The 19772-nt window shown below is 40.3% G+C and overlaps 1 protein-coding gene across 1 annotated transcript; it reads left to right on the top strand.

Annotated features, from left to right (window-relative positions):
• The first annotated feature begins 207 nt into the window (after positions 1-207).
• On the top strand, positions 208-383 carry LOC100430580 (ATP synthase F(0) complex subunit j, mitochondrial). Its single transcript, XM_028833907.1, is given in 2 exon segments — positions 208-262; positions 265-383. Coding segments are annotated over 2 exon segments (174 nt in total).
• Positions 384-19772: the final 19389 nt, after the last annotated feature.

The raw sequence follows: 19772 nt of genomic DNA, 5'->3' as shown, positions 1-19772 counted from the left end.
TTGCCAGGATAGTTGCTACCCACCTGTGCTCTGGCCTGAACATGGCTGAGTCATCACCCAGAATGCTGTGATGGTAGGAGTAATTATAGCCCAGGAGGACATGGAAGCATCAAGTAATTACAGTCAAGGAGGACACGCCCCGGGCTATGGTGCTGCTGTGCACAGAGGACAAGGCAAGGTTCAGGCAGGTGTGGGAAAAAGGTATAGATGCTTCAAAGTATTATTAAAAATGTGTGGATCCCCATGAAGCTCTACTATACCAAGTTTACCAGGATATTTGGGTCGGAATGGGGCTGATGAACCTCACCGTTCATAAAATCCAGACTGCTAATAAAAGAAGTAAAGCTTTGAAAGCTCTGGCGCCTGCTCATGGTCATCACTAATCAGCTTTACCTGGCATACACATGAAATGAAACATCAGTCAGCCTGTAAATTTAAGCAAGCTGTGTTAGACTGTACACGTGTCTAAGTATCGCTTACTTCGTGGCATGAATAAATGGATCTGTGAAATGCACTGAAAAAAGAAAGATCAAGATCAGGGGTACAGTGGGAAACAGAGGTCATTGCTGGGTAAACTCAAAAGATTTCGTACGCAGGCCAGAGACAGGGCTGAGACACTGGGAGTTTATTCTTACTAGATGCTGGACAGTTATTGTGGCTTCAATGAGATAATGCACATAGATGCAGAGTTCTTACATGGCACATAGTTCAAGCTTACTATCACCTGTTTTTAGTTTTTGCACCTCTGAAAGCTAATCAACTAATTTCCCCTAGTATAGAAGCAGATGAACAAAAGTCAAAAATTGAATTTCTTTACCGGGAATAAAAGTTGTACAAGTTGTGTTTGTTCTACCAACAATTTCCTTTGATCCAAATGGCCAGTATAGAAAGATCAATGTTCTTCTACAGTGGCTAGAACACAAACAATGATGTCAAGGGCACATATACCAGGAAGAGACCACTAACGACCTCTCACAGGCCTCCCAAGGTAGCATCATGACCTGAAATTACCCATGCAGGCCAAGAACTGTAATTTTATTCAGTCATAGAAAGAAACACTTATCTCAGGTGTTAGTTCTGCACAATAATCAAGCTTACAAGAGCGAATACAAACCAGTGTATCTTTTATTTGTAGTTTTAAATTTTTATTATTTTTATTTTTCAATAATTTAATACAATCAATCAATAAAAGAGGGCCATGTACGGGCCAGTGGTGACAGTGTGTTACTAAACACAGATATTGGATAGGCAATTAGCAGTGTCTGCTCCAACCATGGCATCAGTTTATTAATTTTCAATAATAAATTACTGTAAGAATTCTGGAGTCCTTATGATCAGTGCCAAGTGCCATGAAAAGTCCAATCAAAATCAGAAACCATTTAATTTATTCCTTCAGAAGAAGTTACTGCATAGGTCTATTTGACAAACACAATCTTCCTTAAGATATTAGCTTAACCATAATCAAGAAGAAGGTTGTCCTGAATGCAGAATACAAGCTAAGAAAGTTGACTGTTTAATGGCTTCAGGGAAGAAAGTTTCTGGCCCACAGAACTGGAAATACCAGCCAGGTCACAGCCTCTCTAGGACAGTGCTACGATGGAAATTACTAACATTTGCTTTGATAACTTTTCCTGCTTTTTCTATCCCCAAGTCACAAAATCACTTTTTAATGTATGCATTCTTTGCTTAGTCAAGTTAATATATCTACCTCGGTTATAGAAAACTTTCGCAAGCCCACAGGCCAGTTTTTCCTCTCTAAAGAGTTTTTGTGAATCTCTGCTTCGATTTGTAGCCTGTTGATTTCACTTTTTCTCCTTGTGCAAGCATCTCAAGTTATTCTGGCCACTTTACTGACACAGCTATGTACAGAGAGCAACTATCCAATCTCCCTGCTTTTTGACATTCGTCTTATCTTCTTTATAATATATAGGTAACTCCATGAAGTTTCTCAGGATCCCTTCTATTCGGTATGTTGTTGACTGAAATCTTTGGTCATCACCTTTCTTATATGTTAATTTATTATTCCACTGGATCCAGCTTCAGTCTACAAATGTAGTTAAGTCTCCACTGCCCCCAAAACCCTACCCTCAAGTCTGCAACTCTCAGGCTACTTTCCTTTCATGGTCGAGGGACTGGAAACAGCATTGTCATGCATCATTGCCCTCTTCCATGTATCAACACCTTGCAAACTGGCTCCTACAAGTTCCATACTCCAGTGGAACTTGCTTCTTGGAGTAGTACTAACTTTCAGTGATCTCTTCTCCCTGGGGTCTAGTGCTAGACCCCAAAAAGGGGTGAATGCCTGGCTTTGCTGACATTGCTCCCTGGCCATAGTTAAAAGAGAGACACACACTCAAGCTAGGTTACTTCTCTCTCCTGAGATTTGGAGCATGAACTGGAGAGGTGCAGAATTTTCTGGAGCAGAGCTGTGTTAGTGGCTGCACCACACTGGGAGAGGGGTCATAGATTCCTAGGAGGCCCCCAGAGCTGCCCTGGTTCCTATCCTTCCCGAACCTTGGTTGTCCATCTCCTCCGCTAACTCTCTGTGAGTTCTCCCAGAATCCTCCTTTAGGTACTGGCCTTAAATTCCCTTTTTTCTTTCTGTCTAAGCTAGTGACAGTCAGCTTCTATCCTTTACAACCTAATTAACTGGTTAATTCTTAACCAGTTAATTCTCTTACCCTTTTTAACAATTCAGAAGCATTGAACACTGAAGAATCTCCTTCCCTGCTGAAATTGTTTTTCTGTGTCTTTGCTGCCTTTGCATTCTTGTGGCTCCTTGTCCTGCAGCATTTTCTCAGGCCCCACTGTCACTCCTCTTCTTTCCCTTACCCTTGAATGAAAGGCTTCCTAAAATGGTTTTAAAATTTTTTTGTTTTGCTTTGAGACAGTCTCACTCTGCCACCCAGGCTGGAGTGCAGTGGCATGATCTTGGCTCACCGCAGGCTCCACCTCCTGGTTTCAAGTGGTTCTCCTGTCTCAGCCTTCTGAGTAGCTGGGATTACAGGTGCATGCCACCACGCCCAGCTAATTTTTATATTTTTTAGTAGAGACAGGCTTTCACCATGTTGGTCAGGCTGGCATTGAACTCCTGATCTCAGGTGATCCACCCGCCTCGGCCTCCCAAAGTGCTAGAATCACAGGCATGAGCCATCATCCGGCCCTTCCTAAAATATTATTTATGAGAATCCTTTTTACATTCTCACTTATTCAAATCAACAAAACAAAATTTGAATGAGCCAGATACTCCACCTCATTTTAGAATATTTGGAAGAGATAGTCTAGAGAACATGACCATATATATGGTCATATTCTATTGGCACAGTCAAGCAACACAGGATATCCAAGTTCTAGATAAACATTTCTGATTATCTACATGTATATTTGTGATTCAACTCACCTAAAATCACCTATTACCATCTCAAATTTAGTATGCTTAAAACTATACTCATTATTTTTGCCCTCAAATATGATCCTTTTTCTATCTTTCCAATCTCAATCCAGAACAGTACCATCCTCCCACCATAAGCTTAAATATCAGAGTCATCTCTTATTCCCTCTTCTCATCTGGTCAATGCACAGGCCCTGTTGATTCTGACCCTGATACACATTCATCTCAGCAGAACATGCCCACAGGCACCCCCCATCAAGTCCCCTTACATTTCACTTCCTGTTGCAGGGGTTTACTAACTCAGTGCCCAGCTATCTGGCTGTGCCCTACCCAGTCATCCTCCACATGGCTGCTTAAGTCTTTTAAAACTCAGATTTAATCGTGACAGTTCCCAGAAGAGAAGCCTTTCAGTGGTTCTCCAAGGGATGTTCATGAAAATTGCCGAGGAGTTCTGAAAAAGTGAACATTCTTGGGCTGCAAATAAGAATTCCTCAGTCAGTTTCCAGAAATAAGGCATGAGTATTTTGAGAACCTCATCCCCCCACCCCCACCCAGGGATTTTGATATAGACCTACGGTTAAGTGTCATTGCTTTAATGGAACCTCAGTGCCTACTGAACAGATCTCAAATTTCTCACTGTGATATTTAGGGCACCAACTTCTGCTTCAAGCCTTGTCTCCTTTAATTCCTTACATATTCCAAAGTCTGACAAATAGCGATGACAGTAGTTACTATTTCCTGAATGCCTCCTGACATCATGCCTTTCATTAGTCTGCTCTTGCCACTTGGAAAATCCTTTCTTCTCCATTTCTATTTCTCTCAATTACACCCTCCTTCAAGGTCAAGTTTGATTAATTTAGAGTAAAATACATTTACAGTATTTAGAGTAGTTATGGGGTCATAATAAGCCCTCTATAATAGCAGTTAATGTTGTTATGATAATGATGATGATAAATAATACCTTATACCTCCATGAAGTCCTTACCACCCACTAAATCAGAACTAGTCTTTCCTTCCTTTGTGTTTCCATTGCACTTTGTTTCTAGTCCTTTTAGGGTATCTGCTAGATTCTGTTTTGCTTTTTGTACCCGTCTTACCTGTCCTGGTGAAGTGCAACCTTGTTAGTGAACTCTATCTTGGTCAGGTACTATATCATGTTCAAAACACAGCAGTTGCTCAATACATTTTCACACTTTTAAATTGAGTTCTAAATGATCTTCGTGAACTGTCACCCCAGCCAGAAACAGATGTTCAGCGGGATTCCCTGCCTGTTTGTCCTGCATGTTTTGTCTCTGAGCTGAGCAGGGGAGAAACCCAACTCGGAGCCCTTTAAATTAAACATGTACTTAAGTGGCAAAAGAATTTTTAATTAGAGCCTGGGAAAAGGAAACATTAACATTTGTTGAGTGCATACTCTGCCAGGACACTGTAGTGTGTTTGCCTTGGAACAGCTGTGTAGCAGGAAGCTGCTTCTAACATATTCTGTATTCTTTCCTCCCATTGTTTGCTTAAGGTAACATTTATGTCTGATATTTGCTTAATGTGCCTCTCAAGTCGTTTCTGAGCATTGTAAAGAGGAAACGGTTCACTGGGTGGCAATGCCAGGCACTCAACACTGAGTAACTGATGTGTTAGTGGTGCTCTTTGAAAAGTATGATGTACTGTGAAGTGTCACACTACCTGGATAATTTGCTGTTACCATCAGCCAGGTGGCTGTTTAAATGGTTTTAGATCGAGGAGGAGTTTCCAATAGTTTTAGGCCTTCCCCAGATCCATACTCCTAGGAGAAGTGGGGATTTTTGGCCCATGGCATGATGTCCCCATGAACAGTAGCAGAAATGTAGATCTGTTTTATGAGATAAGGGACTAAAGTGGTTCTCTGAGCCCATGCTTCCACGTTGAATGGTAGTTAGGACTATAACACGGGTGACTATAACACTTATTGTTAAAACAGTGGATGCTCAGCACAACAGAATCCACTGGGACTATCCCAGGTGAATTGGTACCTCAGCTACCAGAGCACAGATCACTTCCATGCTGGGCATGGAGTCAGTGACATCTGCTTTCAACTCCAGATAAAGTGCTAAAAGAGAGGGTGTGAACCCTGAGAGTAAGTATAAAGATCCTCTGGATGTGCAGGATTCATCCTGAAGTGACTGAACAAAGCTAAGGGGAGAATTTGATAAATCTCTGCACTGCAGCCTAATGAAAGAGCAGGCTTCTTAGTTGAAAGAGCAAATCATGCTCTGGGGGCTTCTGAGGAAAATTAGGCTTCTCCTCTAAATTCCGCAGTGTGATGAGTGGCAGGAATGGACTTTGCCTGAACACAGAGGCTGATGCCTGAACTTAAGAGTCTCATTGATTGCATCCAGTGTTTTCTGGACTGTCCAGCGAAGCCCTCTCCAAGTCCTACCTTACCTTCAAGGCTCACTAAGCGATGAATGTCTCTATCGGTATTCTCACTGTCCTCCAATCCCATTGCTTTCTCCTTCCTTAGAAGTGATACACCCTCTCTACTACTGAAGTTGTGACTTACATTTATACAGCCCTGCTGAAAATCATTACCAACCTAGCTCAAAGGAATCTTTACTTATTCTGAATCCCTCTAGCCCTGAGTTGTTTAGTCCACTTTGCCCTTGTGATACATAGCCTTGCATTGTTTGTTGTTCTTTTCACCTGAACTGTTTTGTCTTCTCAAATTGATTGAGAATATAAGTCATATATTATTGCTCTTTCTTCATCCACATTACTCAATTATCAATGAATATTGATTGATTGATTTTGAAAACCTTATTTTGTATGTTGAACCATCTTGGTTTTGTTCTGAATAGAAGAGTTATTCAAGTTACCAAAATGTACCTGGACTTTCGCTTTATTTCTGACCATATCACCAAAAAAATAAAAAATCCTCCAAATCTGGAATTTACATCAGACTTCTTGGAGGAATGGGGAGATGAGTTAATATTTTAACTCACAAGGGTGATGCTAGAAGCCTAAAGTATACAGCAGAAGTGGTAGGATGAATAGAATTGTTAAAATCCACAGAGGGGCCGGGCGTAGGGGCTTGTGCCTGTAATCCCAGCACTTTGGGAGGCCAAGGCGGGCGGATCATGAGGTAAAGAGTTTGAAGCCTGGCCAACATGGTGAAGCCTCGTCTCTACTAAGAATACAAAAATTAGCCAGCTGTGGTGGTGCGTGCCTGTAATCCCAGCTACTCAGGAGGCTGAGGCAGGAGAATCACTTGAACCCGGGAAGTGGAGGTTGCAGTGAGCTGAGATCATGCCACTGCACTCCAGCCTAGGCAACTCTGTCTCAGGGGAAAAAAGAAAAAAAAATCATCAGATTGGAATTGGGATCCTGGGTTTGGTTCTTATGACTACTAAGTCTTAGAATTTACTTCTTCTCTGAACCTTAGTTTGTTCATTTGTAAAATATTGATCATAATATGTATTTCTGTAGGTTTATTGTGAAGACTAAATGAGATAACATATAAGAAAACACTAAGAATGATGCCTAGAACAGTATATGTTAAATAATTCTCAGTCTGAATGAGTCACTGATGTTGTTTCAGAGTATGCCAAATCTTGTAATTCTGGGTATTTTGGTTTCCTTAAAGAGCCACATTTGAAAGATCACCAATGGAGATAAGGTCAAACTTGTTAGATGGTAAATAGTCTCTTGACATAAGTAATGGAACCCAAAGACCTAAATAGAGGATGGATTAGTACCCATTTATAATACACAAAATGAACTGTTCCTTGGTCAATTTCTCACTTCTTTGACTTAATACAATGGCCTACTATTAAGTAATCAATCATTGATCTAATTTATTATACAATGAATGCAGTCTATTGAGAAAGTCAGATCAAAATGCTTAGCTGTTTTATGAGGGAAAAATCAGATGAGGAACAATTGTGTGCTGTTATCACTAAAAATCAAAATTAATAGGAACAGTATCCTATAAATGAAGCATAATGTGATTGGCTACCAGCCTGGTCTTAAAGAAAATGGGTTGGTAACATTTTCTTAAATGGTACCTTTTTCCAAGGACCTCTTATCTTAAAATCTTCTGAGGGCATGGACTAGAGTGCAGTCCTCCAACTGGAACTTCTCCTTTTTCCTGAATGGAAGCTTTCTAACTTCCATGCCGCTTCTTTTTATTACCAAAAAGCACATATATGTTGGTGTTTATTTTCTCTGATCAGTTCTATGGGGAATCTATATCTCTTAAGCAGATTTCCCAAATGAGTATGGAACTATTCTTTCCCAATGTGGTTGGTATTGTCAACAAGGTTATTAAATTGTGAGCAAGCTCCTTGAATAATCATGAAAAGTGTCCCAGGTAGCAGGAATTCCAGGATTCCTCATGCATAACATGCGTCTCAGGTGACCTACTTACCACAAGTAAGTCTTTCACACACTCCTTTTGAACTGTGATGAAAGTAAGCTATACAAAAGCTGACAGGTACAGACTGTCAAATTAAATCTCAAACTAGACCTTGATGTTAAAATCTTAAAATAGACAGGACTTATCAAGTTAAATTTACATGTGAGGATCATGAGTCCTTAGCATCCAGAGAAAACCCAGACTTTTGTACTTGGCATGATAATAGTTTTATTTGAAGACAACACAAGTAAAACAATTTCCTTGCAAATTAATGTCTAATCAATACATAATGCTTAGAATGGAAAGAAGCAAATTTTGTAAAGCACCCTTTTCCTTTTGAGTCTTTGGGAGTACACTTGAGATTCATTATAATATAAGCTTTAAAGCCTTTTACCCGTCATGTTAAATACCAAAAGGAATAACTTGCATATGGGAAAATAAAAGTGTCCTTTCCAGCACTTGCCGTAAGTCACTTTTTTTTTTTTTTGAGACAGAGTCTCGCTCTGTCACTCAGGCTGGAGTGCAGTGGCATGATCTCAGCTCACTGAAACCACCGCGTCCCAGGTTCAAGCGATTCTCCTGCCTCAGCCTCCTGAGTAGCTGGGACTACAGGTGTGTGCTACTAAGGCTAATATTTTGTATTTTTGGTAGAGACGGGGTTTCACCGTGTTAGCCAGGATGGTCTCTATCTCCTGACCTCGTGATCCACCCACCTGGGCCTCCCAGAGTGCTGAGATTATAGGCGTAAGCCATTGCGCCTGGCCAAGTCACTTTTTTATTGTCCTTCAAAAAGTAGCATTTTCAGAAGACAATGCTTAATATGTTGGTTGTGGCATTTGTGTTGGAATTAACTGCCATCAGTGAAGCTCAGTTAGCTGATTTCAGGCTGATCTTCTGAATCTTTCATTAGCTATATGAGAATGGATAGACAGAAATGTACAATGTTGTACACACCACTGACCAATGGTCAGAACTGTGAGTGGCTCTCACAACCTGGTGGCTTAGGTGCTTAGGATCTCAAGAAGCCATGAGGCAATAAAGTAGATAATAGTATATGTCCTAAAGTTGCAATTAGATTTGGTTTTCATCTGTGAAATTTTGGGCAAGTCTCTGAGTCTGTCTAAGCTTGTCTTTTCTTTCTTTCCATTTCTAATTTTATTGAGGCATAATTGATGAAATTGTATATATTTACAGTGTCCAATATGATCTTTTGTTATATGCATACATTGTGAAATGATGATCAATATTAAGCTAATGAACATATCCCTCACCTTGCATAGTTATCTTTATTGCATAGAGAGTGTGTGGAGAGAACATTTAAGATCTACTCTCAGCAAATTTCAAGTATAAACTCCAGAATTATTAACTACAGTCATCATGCTGCATAACTGAGACTTTGTACTCTTTCACCAATATCTCCCTATATCCTCCACCCCCAGCTTTTAGCAACTACCATTCTACTCTCTGCATCTATGAGCTCAACTTAAGATCCCAACATAAGTAAGATGATGCAGTATTTGTCTTCTATGCCTGGCTTATTTCACTTAGCAAAGTGGCCTCTAGGTTCATTCAGATTGTTAGAAATGATGGGATTTCATTCTTTTTTAAGGCTGAATAAAATTCCATTGTGTGTACATATACATATTATATACCATGTTTTCTTTATCCATTTATCCACCAATGGACACATCTTATTATTTTGAATAATGCTGCAAGGAACGTGAGAGTGCAGCTCTTTCTTCTATATACTGATATCATTTCTTTTGGATATATGCCCAACAGTGGGGCTGTGGCATCATGTGCTAGTTCTATTTTTAATTTTGATTTTTAATATCTTAGTTCCATTGATGTTTTCTGTTGTTTTTTCAGCTTCTATTTCATTTATTTTTCCTCTGATCTTTGCTATTTCCTTCTTTCTACTGAATTTAGGCTTTGTTCTTTTTCTATTTCCTTGAGGTATAAAGTTAGGTTGTTTATTTGAGATCTTTCTTTTTCTTAATCTAGGCATTTATTGTTATAAACCTCAGTCTTAGAACTGCTTCTGGTGTGTCCAATAAATTTTGGTATGCTGTGTTTCCATTTTTGTTTGTCTCAAGATATCTTAAAATTTCCATTTAGATTTTTTGACCCTTTGGTTGTTCAGGAGCATGTTGTTTAACTTTTACATAATTATGAATTTTCCAATTTTCCTCCTGTTACTGATTTCTAGTTTCATACCATTGTGGTCAGAAGAGATACTTGATATGATTTCAAATTCTTGAATGTGTTAAGACTTGGTTTGTGGCCTGACGTATGATCTATCTTGGAGAGTATCTCACTTGTACTTGAGAAAAATGTGTATTCTGCTGCTGTTGGGAGAAATGTTTTGTATATGTCTGTTAGGCCCATTTGGTCTAAGTTATAGTTTAAGTCCAGTATTTCCTTATATTTCTATTTGGTTACCTGTCCATTGTAAAATGTAGGATACTGAAGTCCCATGCTGTTATTGCATTGCTATCTCTGCCTTTGGATCTATTAGTATGTACTTTACATATTTAGATGCTCTGATATCAGGTGCATATGTGTTTAAAATTATAATATTATTTTGATGAAATGATCCCTTTATCATTATGCAATAACCTTATTTGTGTCTGTTTTACAGTTTTTGACTTAAAGTCTATTTTGTCTGCTATAAGTATAGTTATCCCTACTTTCTTTTGGTTTCCATTTGCATGAAATATCTTTTTCCATCACTTCACTTTCAGTATGTGTGTGTCCTTAAAGGTGAAGTGAGTCTTTTGTGGGCAGCATATAGTTTGGTCTTGTTTTTCATCCATTCAGCTGCTCTTTGTCTTTTGATTGAAGAATTTAATCAATTTATATTCAAGGTAATTATTGATAAGTAAAGACTTACTATTGCCATTTTGTTACTTGTTTTCTGGGTGTTTTGTAGATCTTTTGTCCCTTTCTTCTCTTACTGTCTTTCTTTGTAATTTGGTTATTTTCTATAATGATGTGCTTTGATTCCGTTCTCTTTATCTTTTGTGTATCAACCACAGGTTTCTGTCTTATGGTTACTATGAGGTTTGCATAAAACACCTTATAGTTATAACAGTCTATTTTAAGCTGATAATAATTTCAATTACATGCAAAAACTCTACATGTCTATTCCCTATCCACCTTTTCTGCTTCTGATGTCACAAATTGGCATCTTTTTACATTGTATATCTGTTAACTAATTATTGTAGTGATAATTATTTTATTATTGTCTTTTAACCTTTATACTAGAGTTATAAATGATTTATATACCACTATTACAGTATCAGAGTATTCTGGATTTGACAATATACTCACTTTAACCAGTGAGTTTTATACTTTTACATGTTTTCATGTTACTAATTAGCATCTAGAAAAAACTTGTATTTTTTTCTTTCTAGGTTGGTCTTGAGGTCTTTTGTGAGAGTGGCTATAAAATCTAGCCCTGCCCTGAGGGTCCAGGGCATTTGGTTATAGATGCTAACAGTGTATCTTTCATGTGATACTTCTTTATTCTGGTGGATGACCTAATGCTTAAGTGTCCTACCTGTGATCATGTGTCTCTCTCCTAGGAAACTTTTTTATACTGGCAGACACCCTTATGGCTCTTGTGACCTGTGTCCTGTTTATTTCTACCAAGATAGTCACTCTCTAGGAAAGCCCTGAACAGAAAAGAATTTATGCTTCAGGTGCACCAATCAAGTAAGACACAGAGGAGGCAATTCCACAAAACCCATGAAATGACAGAAGCAGTGTATTACTTACAAATCCAGGCCAACAGGAAGGAGAGGGCTGTTGAGGAAATTCTCACTCAAGCAGTGAGTGGAGAGCAGAAGAAAGAGAAGGAACTATGGGCCTAAGCCTTTACCAGGGTGCAGGGCACTACCCAACCAGGTTTTCCATGAGGAGTTCTAATTGTTGAATTTAGAACAAGTAGATAACTGTTCCATGGGGTCATGCTGTGACTCACAGGTGGTCACTGCAGCATACGTGAGCAGTTCCTATAGGGTGGGAGGGTCAGTAGGATAAGTCAGGTAAGTTGTATCTATTAATAGCTGTTCCATATGAAAGTGGTCACTAAGAGGAGTGGTCACTAAGAGGCAATTGCATAAGACAGATAACTGGATCAACCACCTTGAGGAACTATGAGAAGGCAGAGAACTGAACACTATGTGTTAAGGGTGACTAAGCCCTGCTTCTGGTATAAGAAACTTCAACTTATATTTAAAATGGATACTGAGGAAATATAAAATTATAATTCACTACAGTGTCTTTATATTTCAGAATAAAGAACTCCCTTTAGCCTTTCTTGTAAGGTAGGTCTAGTGGTGATAAACTCCCACAGCTTTTGTTTGGGAAAATCCTTCTCTCTCCGTTGTTGAAGGACAGCCTTGCCAGGTACAATATTCTTGGTTGGCAGTTTTTTTTTTTTTCTTTCAGCACTCTGAATATATCACCACTCTCTTTCACAGCTTACAAGGTTTCTACTAAGAAATCCACTGATAGTTGTGTGGGTGTTCCTTTTTATGTGACAAGTTGTTTTCTTCTTGTTGCTTACAAAATTCTCTGTGTTTGATTTTTGACAATTTGATTATAATGTGGCTTGCTGAAGACCTCTTTCTGGTCAACCTATTTGGAGTTCTTTGGGCTTCATGGATTTGGACGTCCACTTCCCTTTCCAGAATTGTTAAGTTTTCTGTCATTTATTTAAATAAATTTTCTGTTCCTTTCTCTTTTTCTGTTCCTTCTGGAATGCCCATAATGCATATATTAGTTCACTTGATGGTGTCCCAATAAGTCCTGTAGGCTTTCTTCACTCTTTGTTACTCTTTTTGTTGTTTATTATTCTTTCTCTGGCTGGGCTATTTCAAATGACCTGTCTTTGAGCTCACCGAGTCTTTCTTCTGCTTAATTGAATCTGCTATTAAAGCTCTCTATTGAATATTTCAGTTCAGTCATTGTGTTTTCAGCTCCAGAATTCCTGGTTGGTTCCTCTGTTTGGTTCATTTTTATGGTTTCTAGTTCTTTTTTGAACTTTAAATTTTGTTCACATGTCATCTTCTTGATGTCATTTAGTTGTTTATCTGTATTCACATATAGTTCACTGAACCTCTTTAAGATTATTATTTTGACTTCTTTTTCAGACAGTTAGTAGCTTTCCATTTCTTTAGGGTCAGTTACTGATACTTTATTTTGTTTTAATGGTAGTGTCATGCTTCCCTGATTATTCTTGATCCTTGTGGCCTTGTGTTGATGTCTACACATTGGAAGACATAGGCACCTTCTCCAAACTTTACTGATTAACTTTGGCAGGGAAAGCCCTTCACCACTTAGTCTGTCTATAGATTATGTGTGAACTAACTGGCAGAGTTGTTGATGGGCTGGTCTGGTGCCTAGGTCAGTGGGTCAGTGGGCCTGGGGCCTGGGTTCACTGGGAGGAGCCTGAATCCAGAGGCTTCCCTGGCACTGGGATGGGCCTCAAGCCTGAATTTGCAGGGGCCAGCCTGTGATTGGGTTAGGCCTAGAGCCTGGGACTCTGGGGGCTGGGTCATGGGGGCAGGGCTGGCACTGGTGTCTGTGGAAAAGTTGGGTGCTCACTTCATTCTACTTCCTCCATGCAGAGGGTATCGGTATTCATGCTGTGCTGCTAGGGCTTGGGGGAAAAGGGATGAAAGCAATGTGAAATTATCCTTCCTACACTCTTTGTCTTTTTTATTTCTGTGCTTTACCCAAGTGCTGTAGTTGCCCGTCTGGATTTATTGGTTCTTGTGAAGGTATTTTTGTGAGTGGACAGTTATTCAAACTGATGTTTCTGGAAAGGGACAAGTCCTGGAAGTTCCACAATCCTGCTGTCATGCTGATAAACCTAAACTTCAACTTTTTCAACTAAAAATGAAGTACTATTACACCTGCTTATATTATTGTTGTACAGGATAAATTAGGTAAAGTTGAAAAGCACTTAGCATGGGGCCTTACTCAATACAAATTAGATTTTGTTATATTTATTATTAATACTTTTGACAAAATTAATTAGACCATTGTGATATGAGGACTCCCACTTTTATTACTTTTTAGATATGACTAACAGAAGAAAAGAGAGCGAGCGAGAATCTAATTAACAGTACTAAACTGAACGAACATCACTCTGTTTATTCTACCTTGTTTTTTGCCCCCATTCCTGCCCCACTGCCGAAAGGCAGAAAAATAGAGCCTCCATGAATACTTTTTCCAGGATAACTTACAATGTGATGGCCCAGTCTTGGTGAGAGATGACAATGTGCTAGCAGCCCTCACTCCTAGCGCCTCCTCGGCCTCTGCCTTCACTCTGGTGGTGCTTGAGGAGCCCTTCAGCCCACCACGGCACTGTGGGAGCCCCTCTCTGGGCTGGCTGAGGCCAAAGCCTCCTCCCTCTGCTTGCAGGGAGGTGTGGAGGGAGAGGCCCTGGCGGGAACCAGGGCTGCTTGCTGTGCTGTCGGGCCACTGCGAGTTCCGGCAGGCGCGGGCTCAGCAGGTCCATGTTAGGGAGCGGCCAGTGGGCACCACAGGCCCAGGGTAGTGAGGGGCTTAGCACCCGGGCCAGCAGCTGTGGAGGTTGCGCCGAGTTCCCCAGCAGTGCTGGCCAGTGGTGCTGCACTCAAATTCTTGCCAGGCCTTAGCTTCCTCCCCAGGGGGCAGGGCTAGGACCTGCAGCCCGCCATGTCTGAGCTCCCCCCTCGCTGCAGAGGGCTCCTGCGCAGCCCGAGCCTCCCCGCCGGGCACCGCCCCCTGCTCTGTGGCACCTGCGCCCATCGACTGCCCAAGGGCTGAAGAGTGCATGCACCGCTCGGGACTGGTGATGGGCAACTCCGCCTGCAGCTCCCCTGCAGGATCCACTGGGTGAAGCCAGCTGGGCTCCTGAGCCTGATGGGGACTTGGAGAACTTTTATGTCTAGCTAGAGGATTGTAAATACACCAATCAGCACTCTGTGTGTAGCTCAGGGTTTGTAAATACACCAATGGGCACTCTGTGTCTAGCTAACTCTGTGTCTAGCTAACCTAGTGGGGACTTGGAGAACTTTTCTGTCTAGCACTCTGTGCGGAGCTCAAGGACTGTAAACACACCAGTCAGCACTCTGTCAAAACGGACCAATCAGCTCTCTGTAAAATAGACCAATCAGCTCTCTGTAAAATGGACCAATCAGCAGGATGTGGGTGGGGTCAGATAAGGGAATAAAAGCAGGCTGTGGCGCCAGCAGTGGCAACCCACTTGGGTCCGGTTTCATGCTGTGGAAGCTGCGTTCTTTTGGTCTTTGCAATAAATCTTGCTGCTGCTCACTCTTTGGGTCCACTGCCTTTATGAGCTGCAATACTCACCGGGAAGGTTTGCAGCTTCGCTCCTGAAGCCAACAAGACCGGGAACCATGGACAACTTCAGACAAGCTGCCTTTAAGAGCTGTAACACTCACCACAAAGGTCTGCAGCTTCATTCCTGACAGCGAGACCACGAACCCACCAGAAGAAGGTCCAGAGACATCTGAACGTCTGAGGGAACAAACTCCGGACACGCCACCTTTAAGAACTGTAACACTCACTGTGAGGGTCGGTGGCTTCATTCTTGAAGTTAGTGAGACCAAGAACCCACCAATTCCGGACACATTGGGACAGTATATCCTCAGTAGGGCCCTCCTGAGACTGGCCAGGGAGAAGGGTAAAGGAGAAGAGAGGAGAAGATTTGAGGAAATTTTGCTGCAATTTAAAAGTCCTGAAGAGAGCAGGTGCGATGGCAGATGCTTGTAATCCCAGTGCTTTGGGAGGTCGAAGCAAGAGGACAGCTTGAATGCAGGAGTTCAAAACCAGCCTGTGCAACAACGTTGAGATCCCGTCTGTACAAAAAATTAAAAAATTAGCCAGAAATGCTGGCACACAACCTGCAGTCCCAGCTACCCGGGAGGCTGAGACAGGAGGATCACTTGAGGCCAGGAAGTCAAGGCTGCAGTGAGTTGTTTTTGTGTCACTGCACTCCATCTTGGGTGACAGAGTGAGATCCTGCTTAAAAAAAATGCCCTGAAGAAATGAGAAAAAGCTAGGGATGATAGATGGATAGAGAGAATGCGTGGCATATGAGAAAGAGCCCTCACTTGGCACCTATGTACCACTCTATGCAGCATGCTTTATTTCCTTTGGTCATAGGCTGCCCTGGTAAGGGAATGGGCTTTTAACTTGAGTTTTCAGGACCCTCCCTGTGACTGAGGTAGGCCTGGAGCCGAGGGCTCTGGGGATAGCCTGGTGTCAGAGTTTATAGGGGTCGAAATCAAGAAAACAGCTACTTTAGTAACTGCTGTACTCTTACCTGACAATTATTGGCCTGTATAAATCAGTATCCCCCCAAAAGTTATTGAGATGGTAATGAAAGCCCATAAGAATCCAAATTTTGAGAACTTTTTGGGATGGGAATGTGATTATCTATTGCTTGAATAAATGTTTCTAGAGACTATGTGATAGAGGAGACAACAGTCATTTAGACCTGGGTTAGAATCTTGGCTTTACTATTGGATTTTGAGTAAATTGCTTCTCTTAATCTAAGTTTCTTGATTTGTAAAATGGAGATACTTGAAGTTTTTTTTGGTAAAGAGATTGTGTATGTGCATTTATAAGGATCTTGCTAGGAAACAGATGGCCTACATATGCAAACTGCTAATTAGAGTTGGAACTATTTATGATGGTATAGGCAGGTGCAGTAATCTGTTTGTGTCCCTCCTAAATTCATATGTTGAAGTGCTAACCTCTAAAGTGATTGTATTAGGAAACGGGGCCTTTGGGAAGTAATTAGGTCATGAGAGTGGAGTCCTTATGAATGGGATTAGAACCCTTGTAGACGAGACTTCAGAGAGTTCTCTCACCCTCTTTCCACCATGTGAAGATAAAACGAGAAGTTGGCAATCTTTAAGAGGGCCAACCAGAAACCCACCATGCTGGCATTCTAGTCTCAGACTTCCAGCCTACAGAACTATAGTAAATAAATTTCATTTAAAAGCCACCCCATCTATGGTAGTCTGTTACTACAGAAGTACAGTAAATAAGGCCGGGCGCGGTGACTCATGTCTGGAATCCCAGCACTTTGAGGCTGAGGTGGGTGGATCACGAGATCAGGATATCCAGACCATCCTGGCTAACACGGTGAAATTCCGTTTCTACTAAAAATACAAAAAATTAGCAGGGCGTGGTGGTGGGCGCCTGTAGTCTCAGCTACTCGGGAGGCAGGAGAATGGCGTGAACCTGGGAGGCACAGCTTGCAGTGAGCCGAGATTGGGATCGCGCCACCGCACTCCAGCCTGGGCGACAGAGTGAGACTCTGTCTCAAAAAAAAAAAGAACTATAGTAAATAAATTTCATTTATAAGCCACCCAATTTATGGTACTTTGTTATAACAGCCCAAACTGACTAATCCACCAGGTTTTTAGAAATATCCACAAGGAAAGACGTAGTATCCTTGGGCAGGCAATGGAGAGGAGCAGCACTCCTCTTTCTAGACCTGGCCAGTAACAGGAAGGAGAGAGCTGCCTGACAGAATCTGTGGCCTTCAGAGAGGGACGCAGCTAATCTGTAGTGATTCGGTAAGGAGAGCACTAGGGGAATTAATTTCTAACTTATTTCACCTCTGTCCTATGGTCTCCCTCCCGTACCTCAAACCGTCAAACCTAATTGGAAGCCAGACCTCAAGAAACCTATTGAAGCACTCTATACAGAATAGTCTTCCAGGGCACAGAGCAACACAGAAAAGAAAGGAAAGTGAATCTGGAGGGGAAAAGTGGAAGATGATTGGAGAAGGTTATAAGGTACTTAATATGTTTCCTGATAGAGATAGTACAGTTGACCCTTAAATAATCCATAGGTTAGGGACACCGACCCCTGTGCAATTAAAATTCTGTGTTTAAGGCTGGGAATGGTGGCTCACGCCTGTAACCCCAGCACTTTGGGAGGCTGAGGCAGGTGGATCACCTGAGGTCAGGAGTTTAAGACCAGCCTGGCCAAGATGGTGAAACCCCGTGTCTACTAAAAATACAAAAATTAGCCAGGTATGTTGGCATGCGCTTGTAGTCCCAGTTACTCGGGAGGCTGAGGCATAGTTGCTTGAACCTGGGAGGTGGAGGTTTCAGTAAGCCAAGACTGCACCACTGCACTCCAGCTGACCTGACAGAGAGAGACTCCGTCTCAAAAAAAAAAAAAAAAAAAAGAAAGAAAATCTGTGTTTAACTTTTGACTCCTATCAAACTTAATTACTAATAGCTTATTGTTGACTAGAAGCCTTGATGATAACATAAAAATACATATGACATATGTTATATGTATTCTATACTATATGCTTAGAGAAAAGAAAATATTATTAAGAAAATAATAAAAAGAGAAAATACATCTGCAGTACTGTACTGTATTTGTCAATACTGTAAGTTTCTGTTGTTTGTTTATGAGATGAATCATCTGTCTCAAATGGTAGGCAACTACAGCTGCAGACATCAATCTATGGTACACATTAAGCAATTCAGCTTTTTCTTATAATGTCATGACTTTTGTCTATTTCTTGGGAGTACTTTCAGCATCACTAGTGGCATTTCATATGGGTTCCATGCTGGTGTTCAAGTTTATAGTACTGCCTTAAACGTGGTGAAAATCAGGCAAGAACCATGAGAGATCACTTTTTATAGCAATAGGCAATTTACTAGAGATATAAATTGCTCAATAATTCTTGAGCTCACTGCCAATAGTAACAGGAGGTGGCTATGAAATTATTACAGTATTACCATATGTATTACAATTAAGTTTATGAAATTATGATTTAATACTGCATCTTCATGTATGTTCACATTTCTCTTGACTGTGAAATGTGCCAGGTACAGTCTGTTTGTGCATAAATTGCTCACATGGCGGTGATTAGCATCACAGAGCATTTTAAGTTTTAGATTGTTCATTGTTGAGAGGATTTTTTCCAATAACGTGTTATATGCTTAGTTTTCCGTATCGTGATTATAAACTTAAGAGTATTGTTGCAAAATTCTGTGAAAAAATAATGTAAATTCTGTTAACTGGTTTTTCAATTTAGATTTCCTTTTTCTCTAGAGTGTCACACTTTTCTAGGGAAACTTTCTTAGGTCAGTTAGTGAAACAACTAGTGTTTCATTCAATATCTTAAAAAACTTCCACATCATATGAAAAATTTACCCTGTCCCAACCCAAATGAAAAAAAAATTATAATTTATAGTTGGTGATAATTTAAAAGGAAAATATATTAGTAGTTGGGTAAATTAGTATTATTTTAAACCAATTTCTTGAGGGTCAATAGTCTTTAACTAAAGGGTTCTCTCTCATTTTGACCATGAAATTTCAAAGGGCTTTTCAGAAAATTCACTTTCTTCATAGTCTTGCCCAGTCACTAAAAATTTAGAATCTAAAACTGCTATGTCCTCTGTCATAGGGATGATTGGCATTAAAGACAAAGAACTTGAAAACAACTACAGAGCAGGAAAATACATGACTTTAAAAAACAATAAATATTTTAGGTGACTTTGTTGGATATTTGTCTTAATAAAAATTAGTAATTGGCAGAAACTATGATTTTTTCTTTTTGTAAATTTACATTTATTTTTATTATGCATTAGCTTAATCAAATAAAATATAATGTGAAATAAATTCTTGCCTTATAGCTTGTTACAATTTCCTTTTTCAAGAGGCAACCATTTTGAACTCTTTTGGTAATTCCATTTGGTATTTGCCTTCATATTTCTAAATGACAAGCTTATAGTACTATTAATTTTTTCAGTTTTAGATACTATTTTCTCACAACTATGAAAAGTGAGAATTTAGCTCTTTTACATAATCCTTCATACAGATAATTTCTCCTCACTCCACTCATATCTTCAGAGAGTTATAATACACTCTCCACTACATTCACATTTTTATTATTATGCCTTTGCATGTATTATTCACTGCCAAGGCAAAGTGGTA

Source organism: Macaca mulatta, chromosome 14 (assembly GCF_049350105.2).
Source record: "Macaca mulatta isolate MMU2019108-1 chromosome 14, T2T-MMU8v2.0, whole genome shotgun sequence".
Classification (NCBI taxonomy): Eukaryota; Metazoa; Chordata; class Mammalia; order Primates; family Cercopithecidae; genus Macaca; species Macaca mulatta.
The sequence above is the reverse complement of the archived record's forward strand: the minus strand, read 5'-3'. Positions and strand labels throughout refer to the sequence as shown.